The following is a 23,753-nucleotide window of genomic DNA, read 5'->3' as shown; positions in this document are numbered from 1 at the left end:
TCATGTTTGCTTTGTGACCGATAATACGCTATCGAAGGATGCAACGCGTTGCTCTCAAGCAATAAACAATGTATTTTGTTTAATACAAACTATAGTACAAAATTTATACAGAACAACGTACGGTTTTTTTTTTATCATCATTTCTCATATGACAGCAATTTCTCGTATCGAGCGAACGCACACACTTAAGCAAGACTTAAAAGACGAGGGGAGGACGGGTGGGACGAGGGGGCGGTCGAAGGACGGGTCGGGGATCGAGGGACAATCATTAAAACTGAGCACATCGATTTGTGACAATACAAACTTACTTGACACGAGCAAATCCATCGGTTGACACAAGCGATTCTCGGTGTAGAAAAAAGATCGCTCGCGCGCACAAACACGCTGAGAGAGCAGAAGCGCATCGTTTTTCTTCTTTTTTTTTCTTGGCGTCGCGCCGAGGGCGACACATCCTATTTCGCGGCAAAACACCTACGACGAATGGTCTGGTCAGACGATTCGCGCGTTTTCCGGGTTCCACGCGACACAAGAACGTGCGTCGGGATCCTGTGTCTCCAGCTGATCGCGAACGACTCTAGTCACGATTCTAAATTCGATGCCCGCTGAATAATAAGCGGGACACTGTGATCCCGTTGTCGCGCTCAGACGAGGACGTGTCGCCGCCGGTTGCGGAGGCATCACGGAGATAGAGAAAGAAAAGAGAGACAGGAAGAATGACAGATAGATAGACAGAGAGAGAGAGAGAGAGAGAGAGAGAGAGAGAGAGAGAGAGAAAGAGGAAACAGATACTTCTCCTAAATCGCATTCGATTGTACTTAACTGTGTAAGTATGCAATAGTTAATCTCTAGGTGCGATCCAACAGACTATTCGGGAAAACTACTACATATTCCAGAATCTTTCGCCCGTATCCACGTATCTACACGTAATCTAAACGATCAACGAGCCTAATTTGGTTGAAACGTGTTTGTAATAAAATATATTTATACACGATAATCGCGACGCGCGCTCGCGAAGCTTACGACATGACGCGTCTTTTTAGCAGCGCTCGCATTCGTCAGAGTATAAAATTGGTCGTCAAATGCGCGATCAACCGGGTTCTCTTTTGTCTGTGTGTTCTAACTAAATTTCGCGACGCGATGGAGACGTATGTATACATGGTAAGTGTGCATGTGTGTATGTGTGTGTATACGTGTTTTTACGTGTTTGTGTGTATGTGATTAAAAAAATTAACGGTGAAAGTGTCGATGATATGTGTTTAAAAAAATATTTACGCTTAGATATTACGCTCCATGTCGATCGATGGAGAAGTTACAGTACATGCATGCACCCACTGATGATCAACGTGTCAACCTTTGTCGTTTCTCATTGTACTTCTTTTCTTTTTTTTTTTCCTTTCTTTTTGCGATTCGCGACAGTTAAATAGCGGAACTTCCTGATGCGTACTATCATTGCTGCGTCGTCAGCCGTTTTGACAAGCGTTTACGATCAACCGATCTGAATAAATCGAGATAAAGATAATCTATAATAGTAGGAGTATAAAGAGTAGGGTTAATAACAATTAATGAACGAGAGAGGTACCTCATTCGCAAGAACAACGTTTCGTTTCGCCCTAAGAAAACTCTTCTGAAACTCGCCGACTGCGGATTCGACGTCTATACGTGTTACGGCTCATCGGTCTAGAATGAGCGGCACGACGCGACACAAGTCAAGCTCAATCAAGATCTCGTAGAACCCCGATTTCTTGCTTTCTTCTTTTTTTTCTCGTTTTTCTTTTCGTTCAAGTTGGAATCATTTAAACATATATCACACGTTTTTTTAAACTAAACTATTATTCCGACACTAAATTATTATGTATATATCTTACAAGAGAGAAGAAGTCTATATTCCACTTGTTACAATACCGCTAACTCTGTCTGACTAATTTCGCGACATATCCACGTTCTCGCATGCAAAACTATGGCCGTCGACGGTAAACTCGAGAACAACTACAGAAGGGCTCTCGGAAACGATCGGTAGCTCGTGAACTTCGGTACCCCCTTCCGATCACACTCGTGCTTCCGAAACAGTCGCTCAACAAAAAAAAAACACACACACACTTCGCTACGTCGTGTCCTCTCGCACACTGTGCATCACTCTAATCACATTATCACCTATAAATTACTAATAGCGTGGCTTAATATTACATTATCTCGAGGTCTCGTCGTATGTAACGTTTTCTTTCTTTTTGTTCCGTGTACACGTACCCGACAAAATCGACGGTGTCGTCGCTTCGCAGATCGGAGATTTAGTCTCACGCGATTGACTTCGAATCCGAATGAAGAAAGAAAGGATTAAGAAAGCGAAGCAGAAGAAAGGTCAGCGTGCGCCCGAGGCTCAGACCTTACATTCACAGCCTGACTGAGCACTCGGCTCTTTTCTTTTCTTGTTTTTCTTTTTGTTTGTTTCTCTCTCTTTTTGCGGACCAAAAAACCCGCGCCGCCTTTCGCGTTAAGTCGCGTTTTATACTCCCGTGCACGCTTTCACGCGACTCAGCACGTTTGATTCCGAGCCCACTAACTTACGGACAAAACGATAATAGGAATAGCCACTTATCTCCTTCTTAATTTACGTTGACCCTCTTCTCGACGCGCAGCCTCGTAATTGTTGCATATCCAGCTTAAAATAATTGAACTAACGCCAAGCCAAGATACATCGTTGACGAGAAGGAACATAAAGCGCCTGTCACGGTATTTCTTAGTAAGTAAGAAAAAAAAAAAAAGATCCGAATACTCGCGCGAAATTATCGTCTTATAAATAGCAAGTTGCATAATCGAAAGAGAAAGAGATGTGTATATATATATATATATGTAGAGATCACTCTTCTCGACACGTAAAGGCGGCGACTGTACGAGCGATTGCAGCGCGAAGACGATGAAAACAGATATTAAAAATAAAAAAAAGACAGACGTAGAATAAGATGACGAAGATATCTCTACTCTTAGAACAGGCGCGATTATCTTGGCTTCGAAAACCCAATCTCCATCGCCAACGTCAAAAAGAGATCACACGATTTCATCGTTACGATGACGTTGTTACCCGCGGCGCGATCGCGGGTAACTCACACACGCCCCGCAGTCGCGGGGTACGCTGCGCTCGCGTCGCGCGTAAAAAAAGAGTCCGAACGACGACGTACACATCATACACACACGCACACACGGGGAGGTGGGGGAGGGAGCGCGTCGTTTGTTTCCTCTACATGGTGTTGTAGACGGGACTGCTGTGCCTAGGCCTGACCTGCAGCCTAGCGAGGGGATGGGTTCTGCCATGCTGCTGTTGCTTCTTGCTAGCTGCCTTCGCCACCACGCTGGCCACGACCACGCTTGGCGAGGGCACCGGCGGCCTGCCGGGCGCTTCCGGCGCCTCGCTGAACAGGGAGGACGAGTGATTGTTGATCATGATCGGCGCGGATCTTCTGGAGAACTCCGGCGCGATCTTGGACTTCGCCGGCGGATGGACCTCCATGGAGTCCCAGTCCTTGTCTTTGTGCACGCGCAGTTGCACGTCGGAGTTCTTCCTGGACTCTGGCTTGGCCACTTCGTACTTGCCCACCAACACCCTCACCGAGAGGTCCTCCATGTTGTCCTGCGACGACGGCGGCGTCGCGTCGCTTCTCCTGCCTTGCTTGTCTTTGGTTTCGCCGACGCTGGACGACGACTGGATCTTGGACTCGTTGTGTGGGATCACCGGTGACGAGGGCAGGCTCCTGATCTTCACGTCCCTCTTGGGCCGTACTATCAACGACGCACTCGTGCTCTCGCCCTCGCATGCGGTCTCCGGACTCTTTTCCAACTTGGTCGACTTCGCCTCGAACTCCTTCTTCAAGTTCTTGACTATACCGGACGTGCTACGCGGGCACTCCGCTTCCGGCGAATCGTCCACAGACAGACAGCGCTTATTGAACACGGACTTGTTACAAAGATTCTCCAAAACCATCTTGTGGTGTTTCACAGAGGGACACTGAGGAGTATTGACAACGCACGGACTGGATGTCTCGCTTTCCGATCGGCAGGACCTCAAAGACAACGGCAGATCGGACTCGGAGGACAGCGAGGACGGCGCGGGGGCACTGGTGGATAGCCGTCCGATTTGACGCATGGACGTGAGGGAGATATCGATGCTGCCTACCGGACTCGGGGAGTCTCTATTCGCTTCTACTTTAAGATTATGTTCCTGAGTGGGCGACGAGTCCCTTCTTCGCGGCGTCGGCGACGGCATATGATGCAGCAGCACTGGATTGTACGTCTCGGGCGGGGCTACCGGGTCCGTCTCGCCGGTCAGCCTGTCACTCTTCTCGTCCGCGCTCGAGCCCTGAGTGCACACGCGTTTCACACCACTCACAGTCGTGCCCTCCTCTAATTTCTGCTTGGTGCGCTTCACCGTACCCGGATGCCACGGTATCTCCTCTTTGTCGTAGGGGAACAGGCCACTGGAGCCGAGTAAATCGGACGGCCGCATATCGTAAGAGCCCCAAGAACTGTTCCTCGACGGTAACGTGGCCCACGAACTGTGCACCGAGTTGTTATCGAGCACCACTGCGCTGTCGTAACTGCTCCAGGAACTTTGCCGGCTCGGAGATTCCCTGGTGACGGGATCGCCCCGTCTTTCCTCACGGTCGAACACCCTGTCCAACTGAGTGCTGAACGGATCACCGTCCTTTTTCGTTTTGTTTCCCAAAATATCGGAACACGTCGACGTCGTTGACGACGCGGTTGTCGTCGTTGTCGTCGTTGTCGCCCTCGTAATTGTCGTTGTCGACATCGCAGTCGCCGCTGTCATGCTCGTCGTCGCACTCGCGATACATTCACTCTCCACACTCACGTCTCCGTCAGCAGTTTTATTGTCACCACACGTATCAGCACACGTTGCATCCGCGGACGCAGTCCAGACTAGACATTCACTATTATCGTTGATCTCGGTGGACTCGCTCGTCTCCTTTCGTCTCGTTTTCTGTCCCTCGCCGGGATCCCAAACTTCTTGTTCGGAAGGCGCTCTCGCGACGGTACTCGCGGTCTCTCGCGTCTCTTGCGATTGCTCGCAATGCGGATGACCGTTTTCGACCGGCTTGCCGCCTTCCTCCGCCGTCGTGGCCGCCGAAGGTAGCGGTTTGCCGTCCGAATCGGACCCCGGCGACGACGGTTTACTGCTAGCCGCCTCGAACTGGTTGGTCAGATTGAGCACCAAGCCCTTCCTCTTCTGTCCCTGAGTTTCCAGCTTACTAATCCTATTCTTTACGCTAGGTGTGCCGGGAGAGGGGGCGGGTAGATGCACTATCTTGTTCTGCGATACACTGTAGGATTGTCCGTTGTCGCAGGGCATCAGAACGTTGCGCGCTTCCTGCTCCATCGCCGGCTTTTGATTCGAACCGCGAAGAAGCTCCTCTCGCGTAACTTCGGTACTTCCCGCCTTGTCGATGCTTTCCAAAGACTGCGATAAAGGAACTGCAACATAGTGAAACAAGCGTTTTTCGTAAGTAAAATAAATGGTCTGGCTATTCGTTAATAGAGTAAATCTACGTAAGAAAACCATCGACTTGTCGTGTATCAAAGTAAAGAACTCACCGGTAGGTAACATATTCTCAGCGATTTTCACGTTCGGCGACCAGCTCTTCGGTCTTTGACTGCTCTTCTTTAATTCCGAACCTGAGACCTCCCGCAGATTGTTCTCGATGTTGTCCGACTTTTCCTCCTTCTTCGACTGATCCTTCACGGACGTCGGAGACTTCAGGTTCGTGTCGGATTTGGACCTCTGCAGCTTCTCCTTGTTCTTCATCGCATCCAGGATACCCTGGTACGTTTCCAGCTGCAGGAGGAAACTGTTGTTGGGCTTGATGCAGTTGCGCTTCTCCTTAACGTGTTTCCACGCCTGCGAGAAGTCCCAGTTGTAAGCCTTCATCGCGTAAGCTATCACCACAGAGGCAGACCGGGACACGCCCATCTTGCAGTGTACCAACACCTTGGAGCCCTCCTTCTTCGCCTTGGTGATGTACTTGAACGTGTTATCCCAGTGCTTCAGCAGATCCGTTTTCTCGTCGTCGTATACACGTACGTTCAAATAGGTGAACATGCCCGGGAAGAAGTTGTCGATTTCGCGAGTGACGTTCAAGATATGCCTTACGCTGAAAGCATACGGTAAAAAGTAATACAAACCGGATACTGTCCTTACATCTTTTCATTATACAGTATCCCTTCTGCAGCACAGTTTTCAATATACGATAAAGCTCGGTTGTTTAAATTACAATTGAAAAATCGATCGAGCGACTATTCTGGCGCAAGATTCGTCTCAAGATTCGAGAAAACAAGTGTCTAGTATTTAAGGATGCAATTTAATTTTAACTTTTACATCTACGTGGAAAGAAATAGCTGGTGACACAGCTGCTGATCGAAACATCGTGCGAATAAAAATACCAAAAAAGTATGTCACTGTTTTATCTCGTAACAAAATTAAGGACGACTATGAAATTCTCATGACGACGCGAGGCTATATACGTAAGGGAATATGCCGCGCGCGCTGAAATCGAACGTACCCATTTTTCTGCAGTTCCTCTAAATTGCTAGCGTTCCACTCGCTCCCGAGATAGACGTGATCGAATATCTCGGTCGGCGCATCCATTTGCCCCAGTATGGTGAGCATTTCTTGATCGATAAACGGCTTGAATTCTCCAAGGTCCATGTCGAGATCCTCCTCAAGCCTGCCTCTAATGTACTTGGAAGTAACTTCATCAAGGTCCACGGACATCATGATTTCCTTCAGCGTAGATCGGATCACGCGCTCGGTCTCCTCTCTCTCCCTGGGTCTTACGTTACACAAAACAATACTTCCATTTAATGAAAAATGGATAATATTGCAACTTGATAAGCTCGTACTAGATGAAATTTAATAAAAATTATGAGAAATCATATACAAGTTATCTAATTACAAATAGTCGCTGATACATTTGATCTGAGTTACTCTTATTAATTACAAAGTGTGAAATAAAGGTTCATGCTTTCATTTCCGTCGCAGCTTGACGCCGTGCTGCGTCCAATCGTCTTTCGCAATCATTTCATATTTCTGTGCAGATTCACCGGCGAGAGATCAGCGAGATAAACGATACTAAAAATGGACTCGCGAGCGGTTCACGACGATAAATGGAGGCACCCCGAAGTAGAACGTAGCGGAAGCTGCGCGGCGCACATCGATCACCGCGCGCGTACTCCAGGATTTCGTAATACCGCGCGAATCCAATAGTCGAAGTGACCTAATATACCGCGAAATGTTTAGCGCTCGGAACGGCAGGACGTACGCGGAAACTGGAAATAATTGAAGGACGGCTGTAAAGTTATGCTCCACTTGTGCGCGCGACCGCGGCGCAGACACCCAGAGAACGCGCATCAACAAACCGCCCGGCTCTCTGGCACGGCACCAAGTTAAATTCGCAGTGGCCAGCTGCTCACCGACGGATCGTCTTATATGCCCCGCGAAATCGATTTCGCCCGAACGCGAAATGCGTTTCGGGGACAGGCCAAAAGTCGCGTCTCCGCGCGCGCGGTGTTGTTCCCCGATTCTCCCTTCCTGCGCAATCTCTATCCCCTCCGCGTCAGTCTCCGATCGAGATGTGACATTTTATCGATAACGCCTGCTGCGTTCTCGAAGGAGAGAATCATGATGAATGAGAGTCTGGACTTACTTGGTGCGTACGCTGTCCGGTGACGGCGGTCTCTTGGACTCCAGATTGTCCATGGCGTGCCACTCGTTGAGGCACGACCGATCACTCTCGATTCGTTGCTCATAGTAGCTGACCCAGTCGTGAGACAGTCCACCTAGAAAATAGTTTTGCTCGCGTGCCTTACCGGACACCTTGTGCAACGTCTGCAAAGCTGACCTGAAAAAATACAGAGGAACATTAGGGGAGCGAAGATGATCCGTGACAGCTGGAAGAAGTAAACTGAAGCAATAATGCCGCGCAGCGATTTCGCATCGCGATGAAAATAAGTAGAGATAATAGAAAATAATTTCAAAAAGAAAGAGAGAGAGAGAGAGAGAGAAACGGAGAAAAGGTGGATATAATTTTTATCTTGTGACATTCTCGTCGTTGATTTTGCGTTTCTCTAAAAAGCACGTTTTCCATGCCGAATCATCGTTACTGCAATAATCTCGCAGCCGTTTCCTGATATTTCGCAAGTGGGAGGGAATGATGAATCGACGCATCTTCGGGAATCGACGAAAGTCGGCGTCTCCCGAGAGAACAAAGAAAGTAAGTGTACTTTCTAAACGCCGCCGGTTTACAAGAAGTATCTTTGTATTCCGGATTTCGTCGGACAGCGAGAGTCGATCTTGCATCGCGAGCGCCATACCCTTCGGAATTACCATAACTAGTAACTTTCCCGCTCGCCCTGAAACCCATTCTATAGCCAACGCGGTTCCCACGGCGTAATGCCCGCTGCGTAAGGCAACAAGTGGAAAAAAAAGAAGAACAAAAAATATTGGCCAATGCTTGAGAACAGGAGCGCAGACGTCACGTTTTAAAATCTTCTAAGCACGCGAAGTGATTGCGGAAGAGGATAACGTGAGTGAACGTCAATAGAAGCTTTAAAATTAGTTTGACTTAAAGATTAGCCTGACGATTGAAGGAAATACGCGGAAGGAGTGAGAGCGAAAAACTCTGAAATAAGTGAAAAATGGGAATAAGGGAAGGGCTGAATTGACGGAAAAAAATAGAAATTAAAAAACAGACTGCGTGAATCTGCGACTGCTTTGCGGCTGGGACTCGTTTCACTTCAAATTTGAGTCGTAACATTCGCTAAATGAGCGACTCGTACACAAGCTCATATACATACATGATGTCATCGATATAGTTCGCAAAGCACAGTCCAACCACTCTCATTGATTCGCTCTAGTAGAATACAAGTCTCACAACGTTCTACCAACCTATACACATACAATAATAATACACGCGAAGCGTGTAATGAGAGCTAAGTGTGCGAGAGCGAATTTCACAATTTACTTCGATCATAGCGGTCTCGCGAAGCGATTGTATTCGCGATACGAAAGAAAGCCACTGTGTCGCAACAATTAATTAGCCCAGCGGTGCGCGTGGTTATGTATTTTCAGACGGAGTAACTCCCTATTTATATACTTAAAACCAGGTAATTTATTTCATGTTTGTCTTCTAAACTTGGCCGCGTTCACCGTCCGGTTTCTACTCTAAATCAATAAACCAGTTTACATTGCCGATCACTTCCTCCTATCAAACGAGGCGAGCGGGATTTCCTGTCTAATACTTTTTCGCGTTTACCCGATGCCTCTTGCGAACTCACATCCGCTATCGCGTAAATCATATTATATAAGCTCGAAGGCAAAGTATCACTAGCTCTTTGTTAGTCGTGTTTCAACATTTGAATTTTTCGGCGAGCTCTTTCTAATTCTGTCGATTTCTTCATACTTCTCCGAGTCAAAACTCGTCAGAGTGTTTCGATAATTTCGAACGTTAAAAGAAAAAGAGAAGATCGCGAAAGAGAGAGAAAGAGAAAAGATATCGATTTGCGATATCGTTTTTCATATTTCGCTAGCATATATCTAATAATAACATCGCCAAGTCGAATATAGCGACCGTCAGAATGGACTTTCCACCGTGGAAGTTACTCGAGATCGCAGATATCGTTTTGAAATATTGTCGAATCGGGAGCGAGTGGACTAAATTTATTCGTCTACGAAATTACCCTGCCCCAATTGCTCGCGAGAGAGGTGCATAGAAGATTCAGCGCCGCTGCATCGCCGAGTGAAACTTGGAGTATACACTCTACGTGTTAACAAGAAACGAGTTTTCGAAAGTGTGCAAAAATCGTGTAGCGGTTGTACTTTGGAGAGAAAGGGAGACGGAGGATATAAGAATCGCATTTGACGCGATGAGGTAAAAATAAATCCTGGGAGATCGCTCGGCTGTGACGGAGGCGTCGTTTAAGCGGATTCGCGGAGAAATTGTGGAGTGTTTTTGATGGCTAGAACCGCGATAATCTCGATTCTTATGAGATATATTCAGAGTTTCGTTCACAGCGGCCGCGTATAACCTGTTCTTCTATAATAATCTCAAACCGGTCTCTCTCTCGGAACGAGCGTTCCCGCGATCGTCCCGTGTGGGGACTCAATTTCGCAGTTTTTCCGGAGATTAATCAGCACGCGCTGCGAAACTGCGAGGCGCCGTTGATCTTCGACCGCGTATCGGTAGAAAAATAGCACGAGCGTGTGTGTATGTATTTTCACCGAGTTAATTATCAAGTTGGAACTTTGGGTGTCGTACTCGAATAGCGCGAACAATTCAACACAGCGCCAAACATCACACCAATATAAACTTTTGCCTGTAGAGTAATGAAATTTTTCTACTCGCGTATCATTATAGTCTGGGATATATTTAGGGGGCAAGGGGGATTAAAATTCCTTTAAATAAATCGTTTCAATTCCCTCCTCGGGATTTTTCCAGATTTCATTTCATTCTTCTCGACATTGTCGCCCACGACGAAGACCGAGCTTCTTGAGCCTCGCGGCGGAGTTTTCCCGCCTCTGTTTCCCACTCATTACAACGCGAGAAACCATCCGACAAATGTTTTCGACGACGCGCGACTGTCCTGAGAAACGAAGAAACCTCGGGACATCGTTACCGTAGGCGCTCGACCATGACAGCGCCGTCGCATAAGAAGAAAGCGTGATCGAAGATATCTCCGTCGCCACGGCGAACAACAAGTCGGTGCATTCTCTCTCCATGGATTCATCCGAATGTAATATCTTACGGGACGCGCCGATTATCGCGGCTTTACGCAGTCGGAGGCCTCGCTGCAGCTCCCGGCGTCTCGGTCTATTCCCGTAATTGCGTTGCCCATGCTTTGTTATCGTCGACGAGCTGACCACGATAAGAAGCTTGACAGCACACGCGTGTTAGACACGGTAATCGGCATCGTTTGTCTCGTTCGTCGAGAGGTGTAACACACGCGGAAATTACGTTACCATTGCGAACGCAACTCTTGATCCCGGATGATACATTCGTCCGCGGACGCGTGATCGACGCGATGCTTTTCGTTTTGTTAATAAATCCCGAAATGAACGTGCAAGACGTACAAGACGATGCAAAGACGATTCTCTCCATTTACAGATATTTGAGAAGTTTCAAAATGATTTTAGCTCAAAAGATAGGCCAAAAGGCAACTTCTACTCATACTGAAAGCCTCAAGCTGTCCTTCTTAACATTGATTTCAACACCCACTGAAATGGATACCGCTGCTTTTTTGGGAAATATTACTTGAACGAGTAAGCATGACTCATCCTTACATTGAGAGAACAAATATAGAAATAAGATTTATACGCACGGTGGGTATCAATAACGTATTCACTTATACTATATGTATTGGAAAATATTTTCCAAACAGGAAATATACATTTTCTCGAAACCTCAGCTTTCCATGAAAGCAATTGTTCATTCTGTTTAAATTAAAGAATTTAAGTGGGCGACGAATTCGAAAAATATCGATAATACAGAGGCGATCGTCACTAACACGATCATACTAGCCTTTTCTTATGTAAATGTGTGCTGCTTCGTTTTATTATGCTAGCAGGAAATATAACCACGCATAGAATCTTTCTGCAAACTTTTCGTGTACTTTTAAAGCTTCTACATTCAGTTATGAAGGAAATGTTCCTCGAAATTTTCGTTAGCGAAGCAAACACACGTGCGGAACGAAACGAAGTGCAGAACTTTTGTACCAAGTAAATATTTACGCCAACTGACAGAGCTTGAGATGTCAATTTTAAAATTTTTCATCGCTTTCGTCACATATCGAGCAACGCTCTAATTCATTATTGCACGTATTTTCGGTGTGTAAAAGCATCTGTAATTCTGTACAAGCAATGTATGACGTAAACATAATTTGCAGAAAGAAGTCAGTATTATGATGGCAAAATTTTCAAGTATGACACATTCCTTTAACTAGATATATTATTAATAATCACCGGATAAATGTCTTATTTTTCTCTCACTATATTAATCGTGCCTTATCACTCTCAGCTCTCTAGGATTAAACGACATGTATGTAAAAAAAAAGACCACTCATAACTGTCGCGAATATCTATACTTCCTTGTGGTACGTATCGATCAAAGACTGAAAATACGGACATTTTATCCTTATCGTCTACCGCATTCCCTTCCTGACACCTCGATCGACAGACACTAATCGGAGCAAGTATCTACAGAAAACTACAATCGAGACTGCTGCTCAAATATGCGTTCGCCTGAGAATTTACGCTCCCAGTGAGCTGGGATCAAAGGAAGGCTCGCAAGCGCGGAAGGACACCAGGAGTATTGGCCGCGGAAACTAAAACCATAACCATGCCAAGGATTCCAGTGTCCAGGAAGCCCGTCGGTTGCCGCGCGGATCTCGCGCAGCCTGCCACCGGGAAAACTGGTATAGCTCGCCGCGTAGAAAACCGCTAAGAACGCACAATGGGAGATAATTCTCGATAGCGGCCGCGGGATTCATTCGTCGAGACGTTGTGTTGTAGGCGCGATAACGACAACCGTCCTCCTGTCCACCGCTTCTCCCGATGAGAGTAGCCGCTACACGTTTTCTACACGCCTCATTTGCTACGTGCTCGTCGAGGAAATCGAGTCCCCGGTGAAGTAACCGCAAATAGTGCGCGATACGCGCACGTGGCGAAATGTCCGTGCGATAACAAATCAGTCGTAAGAATCGTGGAGTTCTCGTATCCTAGATTCCATGGCTCAAGTAGTTTGCACGACGTATCAAGTTATGGCCTGAGAGGAACTCGAAGGCACTTATCTTTTACTCGCTTACAAACAGTAAATGATACAATTAAAGAAATTCGTGCTAAAAGACCTTAAAGAAGACCAACTTGAAAGGTAAAAATGCACTTTAAAAGTCATACTTCTTACGCCCGTATCAATAGACGTTGCTTGAAGCTTCTCTCGCATGAGATACTCAGATTTGAATTCAGATTTGAGTTTTTTTTTTATTTGAATCATATTTGTGGCATTATATTTATAATCGTGATTCAGTTGAAAAAGAGCTTATATTGGTAAACTCAAATATAAATATTTCACTTAAAACAACTTTCGAATAATGTTGATGTAGTTCTTAAATTCTGATGCAATTGGAAACAATAAAGGATTTACAATTCTTTGTCTCGTCTTACAAATTGCGGTGGACTTCTGACCGACAATAAAAAGTGACAGCAAGAGCGCATAACACGCGAATAATAAAGAGACGAGCAAATAATGAAGAGAGTCGCCATAAAACCGAGCAACCGAGCAGAATATAAAGTTACAGCACGGAGCACAACGGCGCACGTCGAAGAATCAACGCGGCGACGCTAAGTACACTGGAAATACCAGTCGCAGGAGGAAGCAGTCGAGGGTCGGAGATGCGACAGCACGTGCCACGTGCGCAAAATAACACGCCAAGCTTTTTCAGCGAGCTTTTCAGCTTTTTTTTGCGAGATGCACATTTTGCATTTCGTGAGTCGAAATGCTCCTTGCGGACTCAACTGCCGCTTGTTGTGAATAATCGACATCACTTTGAAGGTGAACCTGTTTTTACAATGAACACCCGCGTCCGTTTTATTTCCACATGCTGTATCTACATGCCTTTGTCTACGAGATTCTATATCTCTGATGTTATTATGAATCAACAGAAAAACCCGCGAGGCGTGTATGATCTTTCATTGTTCTTTCCATTTTTCCTGTCATCTTCGCTGAGAGCGCGAATGTTTGAAAATGCACTGAGCAAAGAAATACCTGAAAATTGACTAACGAGATATAAAGCTTATTCGCAGAAACCAACTCTATATTTCTGCAGAAATAAACTTCACATCCCAGAAATAAATTTCCAAATATTTTTTCCCAATATCCTCAGTATGATTTCTTTTTCGTCTTTCACGGTAGTCGTAGATTATACATCGGAGGGATTCTCCCAGAAACGATATTTTTTCACGCGTCCAGCCAGCCTGTCTCGCCACCACCGCACTCCGTCTACATCTCGATGGGCGATTTATTGGCGATGATGAAACGTGTGCCACGTACCTCGTCATTTTATCAGCTCGGCCGATCGCGAGTTCGCGTTATTAAGAGGCCTCCGTAGAGCGTCTTGGCCTCTCCGGTGCCGTGACCTTGGTCAGGTAGCCAGGCAAGTAATAAACTTCGTTTCTAAGTTCTTGCAATGTTCAAGCGAGAGAGGTAACTGTCCGCCTCGCGATTTCTCAACCCTTTAAGGGGCAGATTAATTTCGTTAAGGGTCGGCGATGCTCGCGTGCGCCTTGCATCGCGGCGGTGCAGGCCGATGGAATTCGCACGGACGATTCCCACAGCACTTGCGCTCGCACTCGCGCACTTATCGCTCTAATCCCAATTTCTAATTAAAACGAAAATTCGTTAACGAGATTTCACTAGCGAAATATTCACTCGCGCACAAATCAGCGCGCCGATAGCAAAAGGAATATGAAAAAGTGTTCTTTAAATCGTTAAACACGAGCATTTAAACTTTCAGACAATATACTCGCGCAGAAAAATTTCCAGGAAGATCACTAGCCGGAAACTGTGAGCAATTTTTACTCGCTAAGTTTTATAGTAACTATTCAGAAGCTGGATAGGAAAACACTAGCTAGTATTTCTTAGTCACAAATAAGCAATAAAAAAATTGTTGGTAAATGCTGAGCAGTTTTCCTGTTCAGGAAAAACTCAGAAAATATTGATCAATACTTCTTGGTTCTGGTTAGGAAGAGAATCGCTCTTTCTACTTGGATACATACATACCCAGTAGGAATTTACTACTGGCATCAAAGTGGCCCAGTACCGATTTATGGTAAACGTTACTGACATAGTACCAGATATCAATACGGATTTAGTATTGGTGTAATACTGGGATGATAGAAAAGAGCCAGTGTCGAAAAACAGTACTGTCACAGTATCGAAAATCAATATTGTACCAGTATACAAAAAGTATTGATTCCTAGCACTGGGGAAGTACTTATTTCCAGTACTGGGCCAGTATTGATTCCTAGTAATTTTTATTATTTGTACAATTGTTAAAAACTATATTTAGTATGGAAAAAAAGATCAGACCATGGCCGGGAAATATGAAAATATTCATATTAGAAGGCCAAAACAATAAGAATATCCAGGACTAAGGATGATTCCTGGCATTGATGCTTTTTACCTCAAGTAATGTGATTAGATGCTTTGGGAAATTCGGTGAGTACGTTTGCAGAACGCGTGCCACTTTCACGAGCGTAATAAGTACACGCAAGAAACGGTTTCCCTTCCGCGCCGGCAACGATTAGATAAGACCCGCTTCCGTTTTCTTAGCGGTGCGTAGGAAATCGCGAGAGCCACGCCGTCCACCGCCATGCTCGTAGGAAGTGTGCCTTTACGCGTCAATTAACGTCGAGAAAAGTTTTGCGCAACAAGCGATCATCAGCGGGAGACGGGAGCCCCCGCGACGGGATACTATAATTAAACATTTACGTAATGCCCACCTCCGCGAAAGAGCGATGGATTATAACACACCGAAAATACACGGCTCTGAATTCTTTCCGAGCGCAATCACCCCGTGAACACGCGGCATTTTCTCGCGTTGTTGTGATAGGGACGATCATAACTCTTAGCTGCAACCGACTTGCAAATGGCCCGAGTAGTAATGAGCGTCTCGATTATGAGAAATCGCGCTCTAAGAGCCTAAATTGGCGTCTGAGAGAAATGAAGACTCGTTACCTCCACCGCAGCATGACGTTCTCGGCCGAGGCTGAGCGGCGTCTCGAAATTGTCCCGACAGCTCGGCGCACTTATCACTTCGGATCCGTCGAGAATTATAAAGCGAGCCTCATAATAACAACAACGCGCGTCGCTGGCGCGTTAATAACATATTCTCATTTGTTATCTGAACTAGCACAAGCGCTACCCGGTGTGTAACTGCAGTACTCTCGCGCTCTACCAACGACGCTCTCTTTCCTGCGCCGTGCACTTGAGAAGACATCCACGTCGATTTCCACGACTGCACACGCGAAGAGAACTCGACGGAACTGCACTTTTACCGCGCATTCGCACCTCTCAATCTCGTCGAGTTCTCGCAGCGATCGCGCGCGAGACGCCCGACAATTCCACTCCGACTAAGGTGCGGGAGCTTCGTGTCTCGCGCGAGGGACGGCGCGAGACGGACTGAGCCGCTGTATAGGCGTGACATCGTTAATTGCAATGAGTCGCGTCATCGGTGGAACATAAATGGAACGGCCTGGGATGAAGCGAGCTGTGTTTGTGTGTGTGTGTGTGTGTATGTTACGGGACCGGTCACGAGAGTCCCCGAATCCCAGTTGATGTCATCATCGCAGACACGCATCCGACACTCGACGGTCGATTCAACGATATCAATCGGGGTACTGTGACCCATCAGGAAGAAAGCGCTTAAAAAAATAAAAAAAGAAAGAGAACACACGTGTGTGCGCGCAATCATGGCGACACACACCCACTCACACACGTTCGCGCGAAATGTTTCCGCGAGAAAGTACGACCGCTTCGAAATCCAACGCGCTGTCTGATCCACGACGATCAGAATGCGATCATCGCGCAGACTATCGCACATCGCTCCATACTCGCGATTTCTTCGGTGATTTATCCTCCCTTGAACGCGCGCCAAGAGTGAGCCAGGAACGCGAGGCCGAGAAAGAGAGAAGAGGAAAAAACCTACGATGGGTCGCGCGTGGACGAACAAAGAGGAACGCGCACTTCCCTAACGGAGGCCCGAAATAATCAAGCGCGAAGATATATTAGTGTTCTCATTCTGGAGCGTGCGCGGCTGAAATGGCGCGAAATTTTATAGTCGCGGAATCTGGATGGTCAATCGCGTTGTGTCCTCGAGTTGTGTCGAATATTCTTCGATGAGCAATATAAAAGTGAACTTCCATTTTATTTTTATTAAAGTGAAAGCACCAATGCCCGGACACGTACATAATTCTGAATGTAATTATTGTTTTAGTCTTTAAAAACAGATATTTAAACTTTCAACATCAAATATATGTACATATATTTATATATATTGAATGTATATATATTATATGTACATTAAACTTTCAACATCAAATATATGTACATATATTTATATATATTGAATGTATATATATTATATGTACATTAAACTTTCAACATCAAATATATGTACATATATTTATATATATTGAATGTATATATATTATATGTACATTAAACTTTCAACATCAAATATATGTACATATATTTATATATATTGAATGTACATATATGTACATATATGTACATTATATTGAATGTACATATATAATATTGTACATATATTATTATATATTGAATATACTCTAAGAAAGTTCTTTGAAAGAATCTTTGAACGTTTAAATATTAAAAATCACGACAATAACACTAATAATACGTGTGTGTTATCTAACTGCACGTTCTTATTATGTTGGTCTTTAAATATGAATATTTAAACTTTCCATATAGAGAATATGCATACATATATTGAATATATTTTATGTTAAAAGTTTAAACACACACACATACACATACATTGTATTTATATATAAAAACTAAAACAATAAAAATATCCAAAGTTAGGTTATTAGTGTCCAATCATTAATATTTTTACCTTACGTTACATTTTCGCATGAATGTGAGATTTAGACGTTAACCTGCACAATAACGAAACAAATTAACGGGCGCGCCGATCAAACAATTCCCCGGCTCTATCCCGTCATCATGATGATAAGTTCCGCGAAGAAACTTTCCGCAGTTTCCTAGAAAAATTAATTAATTTTCTCCGCTTCTTCTCTCCGACGACTTTTAATTACTTCACACCTTTCCGCAATCCACCGCAAGTCCCGTGTTTCTCTTTCTTGCTTGAATAATGGAATAATAGTAAGTATGAAAAAAAGACCAACAAGTCGGCTAATTTAACGAGAGTTCCAGGTAACAGGGACGAGTTAGTGACGGGATCTCTTGGAGCTCCCGGCAATCCAGAGAAACGGGGGCGGAACAAAGAGAGCAGCGTCGTATAAAGAATACCGCCCGGTATCAGCTCATTTCCTCTCGCAACGAACGACCTTGCCGAGTTATTCTCGTCAGGGTCGCAGAATCGCCCCTGCGAGTATCAGACAGACAGACAGACAGACAGACGCGTCTCGTCCGACTACGGTAAGCACGAACGTAGCACCCTGTGGCAAGCCACCTTTCGAGGGTTTGCAAGGCCGCGCACTTGCCCCGATTTGGCGCAAAACCGGCCGAGCAGCGCGCAAAAACGCTCTCCCTGTCTGGGGCGAGTTGGCCGACTCAATTCGTCAACAAATACCTTCGCTCCGTCGCTCCGGAATTCGCCTTATCATCTTAACGAAAGAGAAATGATGATTTTCTCGATCCACGTAGACGTGGCGTGTAATTGAAGTCACCTTCGCACTGTTCGCGCTTGAATCTTAGATGCGTCTATCTGGCAATTGTTCAAATTTATTTGGACCAATGAATTAACTAACAAAATAGATGCATTAACTAATGAGAAGAATTTTACGAGGATTCACACGAACGCTGTGAAACTAAGCAGTTCTTCGAGGTTGTATTTAATATAAGGATTAAATTCCGAGGGATATAAGTGCACCCTTGCAAATAATCGAATTTAACCTGTTGATTGACGTCGCGGAAATTTCAGATATCCCTCCACGATGATTCGCAAATCGGCCGTTAATAGCACACTACGAGCGAGACATCGGCGACTCTTCCGCGGAATGTTCGACGAGTTTTGTTTTTGCGCGGCGCAGAACCTAGATGAAAAAAAAAGAAAGAACGAAGGGAAAAAAAGAGAGAAACTGGTTCTCGAATGATACGGCGGTGCGAGGAGCGACATTCGAGAATGGAACAATGGGGGAACTTGTCTGGTTATCCTGACATCGCGAAACGCAGATGCAGCTCCCGGCAGAAGCGGCGGCCGCCGAGATGCACCTGCCGCTTTTCCCTCCGTGTTCGAGACCAGTCCTCAACCGGCACCATGAATTATTTAGAGCCGCGTGAGCCGCGAGCGGACGTCCGGAGTTTTCCCGCGGATCCTGTTCTTCGCGAACGAAGCGCGGACCGGGCGACGCGTAGCGTGATTCTCCGAAGGTTTACCAGAAGGAAGATATTAATCTTTCCTTCCCACGTGGCGGCGATTGCGATATTCTGTATTTTCCATTAATGAAAAATTATTTACGAATAATAAGAATATATTTTTCTTTGTGGTGTCATATCAAATGATATGATAATGATGATGAAGTAACTTAATAATGTAGTAACTTATCTTCGTTAAACACTATATAATCTTATTTTAAGATTTATATGTCGAAAATAAAGATATCTTCAACACAATAATGTTCTTTCTTCGGTGTACGTATCCGGGAATTGATATTGTTGCTTTGCTTTTACAGAAGTTACAAACAACGGGAAGACGCGAGGAGCTACGTCGATTTGATTCCCGATCACATCTCCGACGAATTTGAAATTCATAATCGCACTCTTCGGCCGTGCACTGAGAGAAACAAAATGGTCGATCCAACTAAAATTACAGTTATTTTTTGTGTAGCAAGCAATAATATTAGTTATACGCATATTAGATTATCATTAACATCATAGTAGAATTTAAGGCTCCTGGCCCCTCGCATTCTTTATCTCTTTTTAATGACGTCAGAAGCGAGAAAATGTATGCTAAAAATTCTTGCGAAATATATTGAAATAAAAAGATATATCTATAAAGTGACATTTACAATCGATTAAATAAATCGGTAAAATATTCCGTGCATTTCTGTTTCGCTTTAATAATCAATAATTTGTCGTAAATTAACGTGACGTACAATTCATCTTCTTAACCTATTTCTTCGCATTCAGGTTAATTTACAATAAATTATTGTAATTTGATTGTTGGAGCAAAAGGGGAGTGCACGGAATTTCTTACAAATTTATTTAATCGATTTAAGTGTTACTTTATGGATATTTTTATCTCAACGTATTTCCCAAGAATTTTTAGCATGCATTTTCTCGCTTCTGACGTCATTAAAAAGAGACAGACAATGCAAAGGTCCAGGAGCTTTAACAAAAAAAAATTCTTTCCTTGATCATAACTTTCAGTAATTATTTCTCCATGTGATCACACTTACAAATGTCAAACATTTCTTTTTTCAGTGTACGCCGAGACGAAGTGTTAAGAGATGATCTTACATTACATGCGTCGCGAAGTGCCACACGAAGATTAATCGCGCGCGGTAAACGCGGTACACGCTCGACTTAATGCCACGACTTAATGATTGATTCCCTCGGAATTTTAGCGTGGCCTAGGATAGGGTCGATGCCGAGGTGGAGACGATTTATCACGACGTTCGCCGATACATTAAATTCGTTTGGCGCGCGAATGGCTCGCTTGCCAAACCGCGGCCGACGTCGACTGATTAATGACACGCTCCGCGTCGAGTCGTGATTGTAATAAAAGGTGACGGCGGAGTTATCGCGACGAGCTCTGGGAGAGCTGCTTCTGGGAAAGCACGGCGATTCACCAAGCCGAAGCTTGATACTCCGGGGCTCGTCTCCCCTCGAGACTCGTTCGCAATCCGAAGGTTACAGGCGCGACGACATTTTCGTCGACGGGAGAGCCAGCTAACTAACTAACTCGAAGTCGTTCGAGGAATTTGCAGATAAAAGTAGCGAGGATAATCCCGGATATCCTCGTGTAATAACCAACTACCGCCGACCACGACGACGATATTACGCGACAACTTAAAGTCAACCCGCGGAAATATTCTCCGGTACGTGATTGCATCGTAAAGCGCCTCGGCAACGGGGCATTATCCGCATTGCGAGCGAAGAAAGTGCATCGCGAGGAGGTGCATCGTAAAGAGCGGATGGTTATTCGGCCGACTTCTGTTATGGTCGTATTATTCCCTATTTCGCGGCTAGAGGACGACCCGCCGTGATCTTTACGGCCGTCGCACAAAAGTGGAACAATCGTCGCGGAAATCAAGGCGGGTGGGTCCCGGAGATCTGAAAGGAGTATGGCGACAGTTAGCCGGCGCAGCGGTGTACGTTTCGGCATTGTCAGGTCGCTATTTACGAGGAACAGCCGTGGAGCGAGACTCTGGTCGGTGCTTGCCGCGATCGCGCGACGAATAAGGTGTTGCACTTCGGCGAAATAACGAGCGCTGCATGGACTCGAATCGCGAAATTGGAAAGCACGCCGGGTGATCAGAGACTGAATCGTGGGTGGGCAAAGCTACCACGGATGAGCGGTGCTCATAAACATAGGGGATCGATTGTTTCGGCCGAGCGATAATCTAGCGCGATGTTGCTATCCGTAGTCTCTCGTGATCCATCGGCTCTTTAGAGATGTAACGGGAGCAGGACATAATAGGATTAGAAATTATCACAGGACCTTATCGCGCTTTCATACGAAATCTAGTTGCTCAAATCGGTATATCGGCAAAATTTACGCGCATTGAATAGGAAATCAGCATTTGAGGGCTTCAAGAACGTCAATTCTTTATTTATAGAAAATTACGGTATTCTAAGAGGATAACTAAATATTACTCGACAAATGATGAATAATCAGCACGAAGATTTATGTATTTTTAGATAGAGTGAGAATGCATCTATCGTGTTTCAATCGTGAAACACTAATTTTGGCCGATTCTTCGTTTATAGAAAATTATTGAATTCTAAAAGGATAACTAAATAATGTTTAATGTATAACGAGTTATTAGAGAAAGAGAGAAAGAAGATTTCTATATATCTAAATAGAATGAAAATGCTTCCCTTTGTGTTTTAATCGTGAAACACGAATTTTCAATTCTTTGTTCATAGAAAATTACGGAATATTGAAAGGATAACTAAATGAAAGATTACTTGAAAGATGACGAATAATTAGCACGAAGATTTATGTATTTTAAATAGAGTGAGAATGCATCTATTATGTTTTAATCGTGAAACACTAATTTTGGCCGATTCTTCGTTTATGGAATTCTAAAAGGATAACTAAATAATGTTTAATGTATAGTGAGTTATCAGAAAGAGAAAGAGAGAGAAAGAAGATTTCTATATACCTAAATAGAATGAGAATGCTTCCCTTTGTGTTTCAATTGTGAAATGAATCATGGTTAATTCTTTGTTCATAGAAAATTATGGAATTCTGAAAGGATAACTAAATGTTACTCGACAGATGACAAGTAATTAGAAGGAATATTCATGTATTTTTAGATAACGTGAAAATGCATCTGTTTTAATCGTGAAATACGAATTTCCGTCGATTCCTCGTTCATAGAAAATTGTGGAATTATAAAAGGATAACCAAATATTATTCGATAGATGACGGAGGTAATTAAAAAGAAAATATATATATTTCCAGGTAAAATGAAAATGCATTCTTCGCATTTCAATCGTGAAGAGAATTTTGATCACTGCTGAATACTACGAAAATTTGCATAATGCTCCGATTCTACGCGAACGATTTCGCACGATTCCGAGCACGCGCATGAGAACACGCCTCTATAATAACTCCGACCTGAATGCACGCGCTACCGACGATCTCTCGCATATTTATTAGCCCTTTAGAAAAAAGAGGAGAATGTGCGCTCAACGCGCCTGGATTTAATAACCTTTGCGGTAGAAGCCAAAATAATGATCACACGGAAGCCGCGCAAATACCTGAATATCTAGCGCATTTGCATGTTGTTCTTAATAGTGGCGCAACGGCTTATATTTCGCGGTACGCTTAATCGCGCTCTTAATCGCGGTGTAACTGTACTTAAATGATATATATCTCTGGATATCGGCAGTAACTTATACTTACGATCTCTCAATTGCTCTCGCTAAGAATATTAATTAGCCGTTACGAGCCCATCGTGAGCTTTCTTCTTCCTCGCTGTACGAATTGAGCATTCAGACTGCATAATAATTACGAGGAAGTCAAATGCAAAGTGCATAACAGGCGTAATAAGGATTTCGTAAATCCTCATTACACGATAACGCATCTCATTTTTCTCATAACTGTCTAGTTACCCGAGCTTAAGATCAAACGCAAATTACGCAATGGATTAAATTGTTTTGTTCTTATCAGAAAAAGGACGCTCTCCAGAAATTATTTTCCGTGATAATTTTTCATTTTCTGACATTTATCGACTCAGAGCGCGACTGAAATCGGTAAAAAGGGACAACTTTTCCGCGATGTTCACATCTCTCATGTTTAAATCGCGCAAGCCACGTGGTGCCAAACGTCAAATGTCGCAAAGTTCACCCAAAATTGCTTTCTGAGGGAAAATCAACAACGCCGAAGGTGTCACACGTTTAAAATCGCCGCAAAATGCTTCGCGATATTATCTACGAGGACTCAGTTGTTAACCTTTACAATGCAGTTTTTTCAATACGACTCCTGTAGTTTTTGAGCTAGAACTTTTCTATATGCATCAAAGGGTAGATTAATGAAAAACATAAGATCCCTGCCGTGCCACTGTGACTTCCCGGATAGTAGTAAAGGTTGACTTAGTTCCATTCGATTTAATCAGAGCGATAAATTGATCGCGCGACCATTTTTTCCGGCGCCCTTGCGGCGACCGTGCACGCAAAAGTGCACGAGCTCCATCGGTCGGTCGGTCGCTCTCTTTCTCTCTCTCTCTCTCTCTCTCTCTCTCTCTCTCTCTCTCTCTCTCTCTC

General features: G+C 44.5%; 1 protein-coding gene across 11 annotated transcripts in view; it reads right to left on the bottom strand.

Moving 5' to 3' along the window:
- Positions 1 to 52: 52 nt before the first annotated feature.
- LOC116846523 (protein phosphatase Slingshot homolog 2) overlaps positions 53 to 23,753 on the bottom strand; it is a 160,858-nt gene continuing 137,157 nt past the window's right edge. For 8 of the 11 annotated variants that reach the window (XM_032820459.1, XM_032820457.1, XM_032820460.1 and 5 more), the window contains 4 exons: positions 7,707 to 7,901; positions 6,564 to 6,902; positions 5,599 to 6,155; positions 53 to 5,478 (listed from right to left, as the gene is read on the bottom strand). In XM_032820459.1, coding sequence (XP_032676350.1) covers positions 3,233 to 5,478; positions 5,599 to 6,155; positions 6,564 to 6,902; positions 7,707 to 7,901 — 3,337 coding nt within the window. In that variant the 3' untranslated portion in view covers positions 53 to 3,232. Of the gene's footprint in view, positions 5,479 to 5,598; positions 6,156 to 6,563; positions 6,903 to 7,706; positions 7,902 to 15,788; positions 16,592 to 23,753 lie in introns of those variants that run through there. The other 3 variants (XM_032820458.1, XM_032820463.1, XM_032820469.1) reach the window with 2 other exon arrangements.

The sequence above is a fragment of the Odontomachus brunneus genome, unplaced genomic scaffold (assembly GCF_010583005.1).
Source record: "Odontomachus brunneus isolate Ranch 3 - 2012 unplaced genomic scaffold, Obru_v1 Obru_scaffold_065, whole genome shotgun sequence".
Classification (NCBI taxonomy): Eukaryota; Metazoa; Arthropoda; class Insecta; order Hymenoptera; family Formicidae; genus Odontomachus; species Odontomachus brunneus.
The sequence above is the reverse complement of the archived record's forward strand: the minus strand, read 5'-3'. Positions and strand labels throughout refer to the sequence as shown.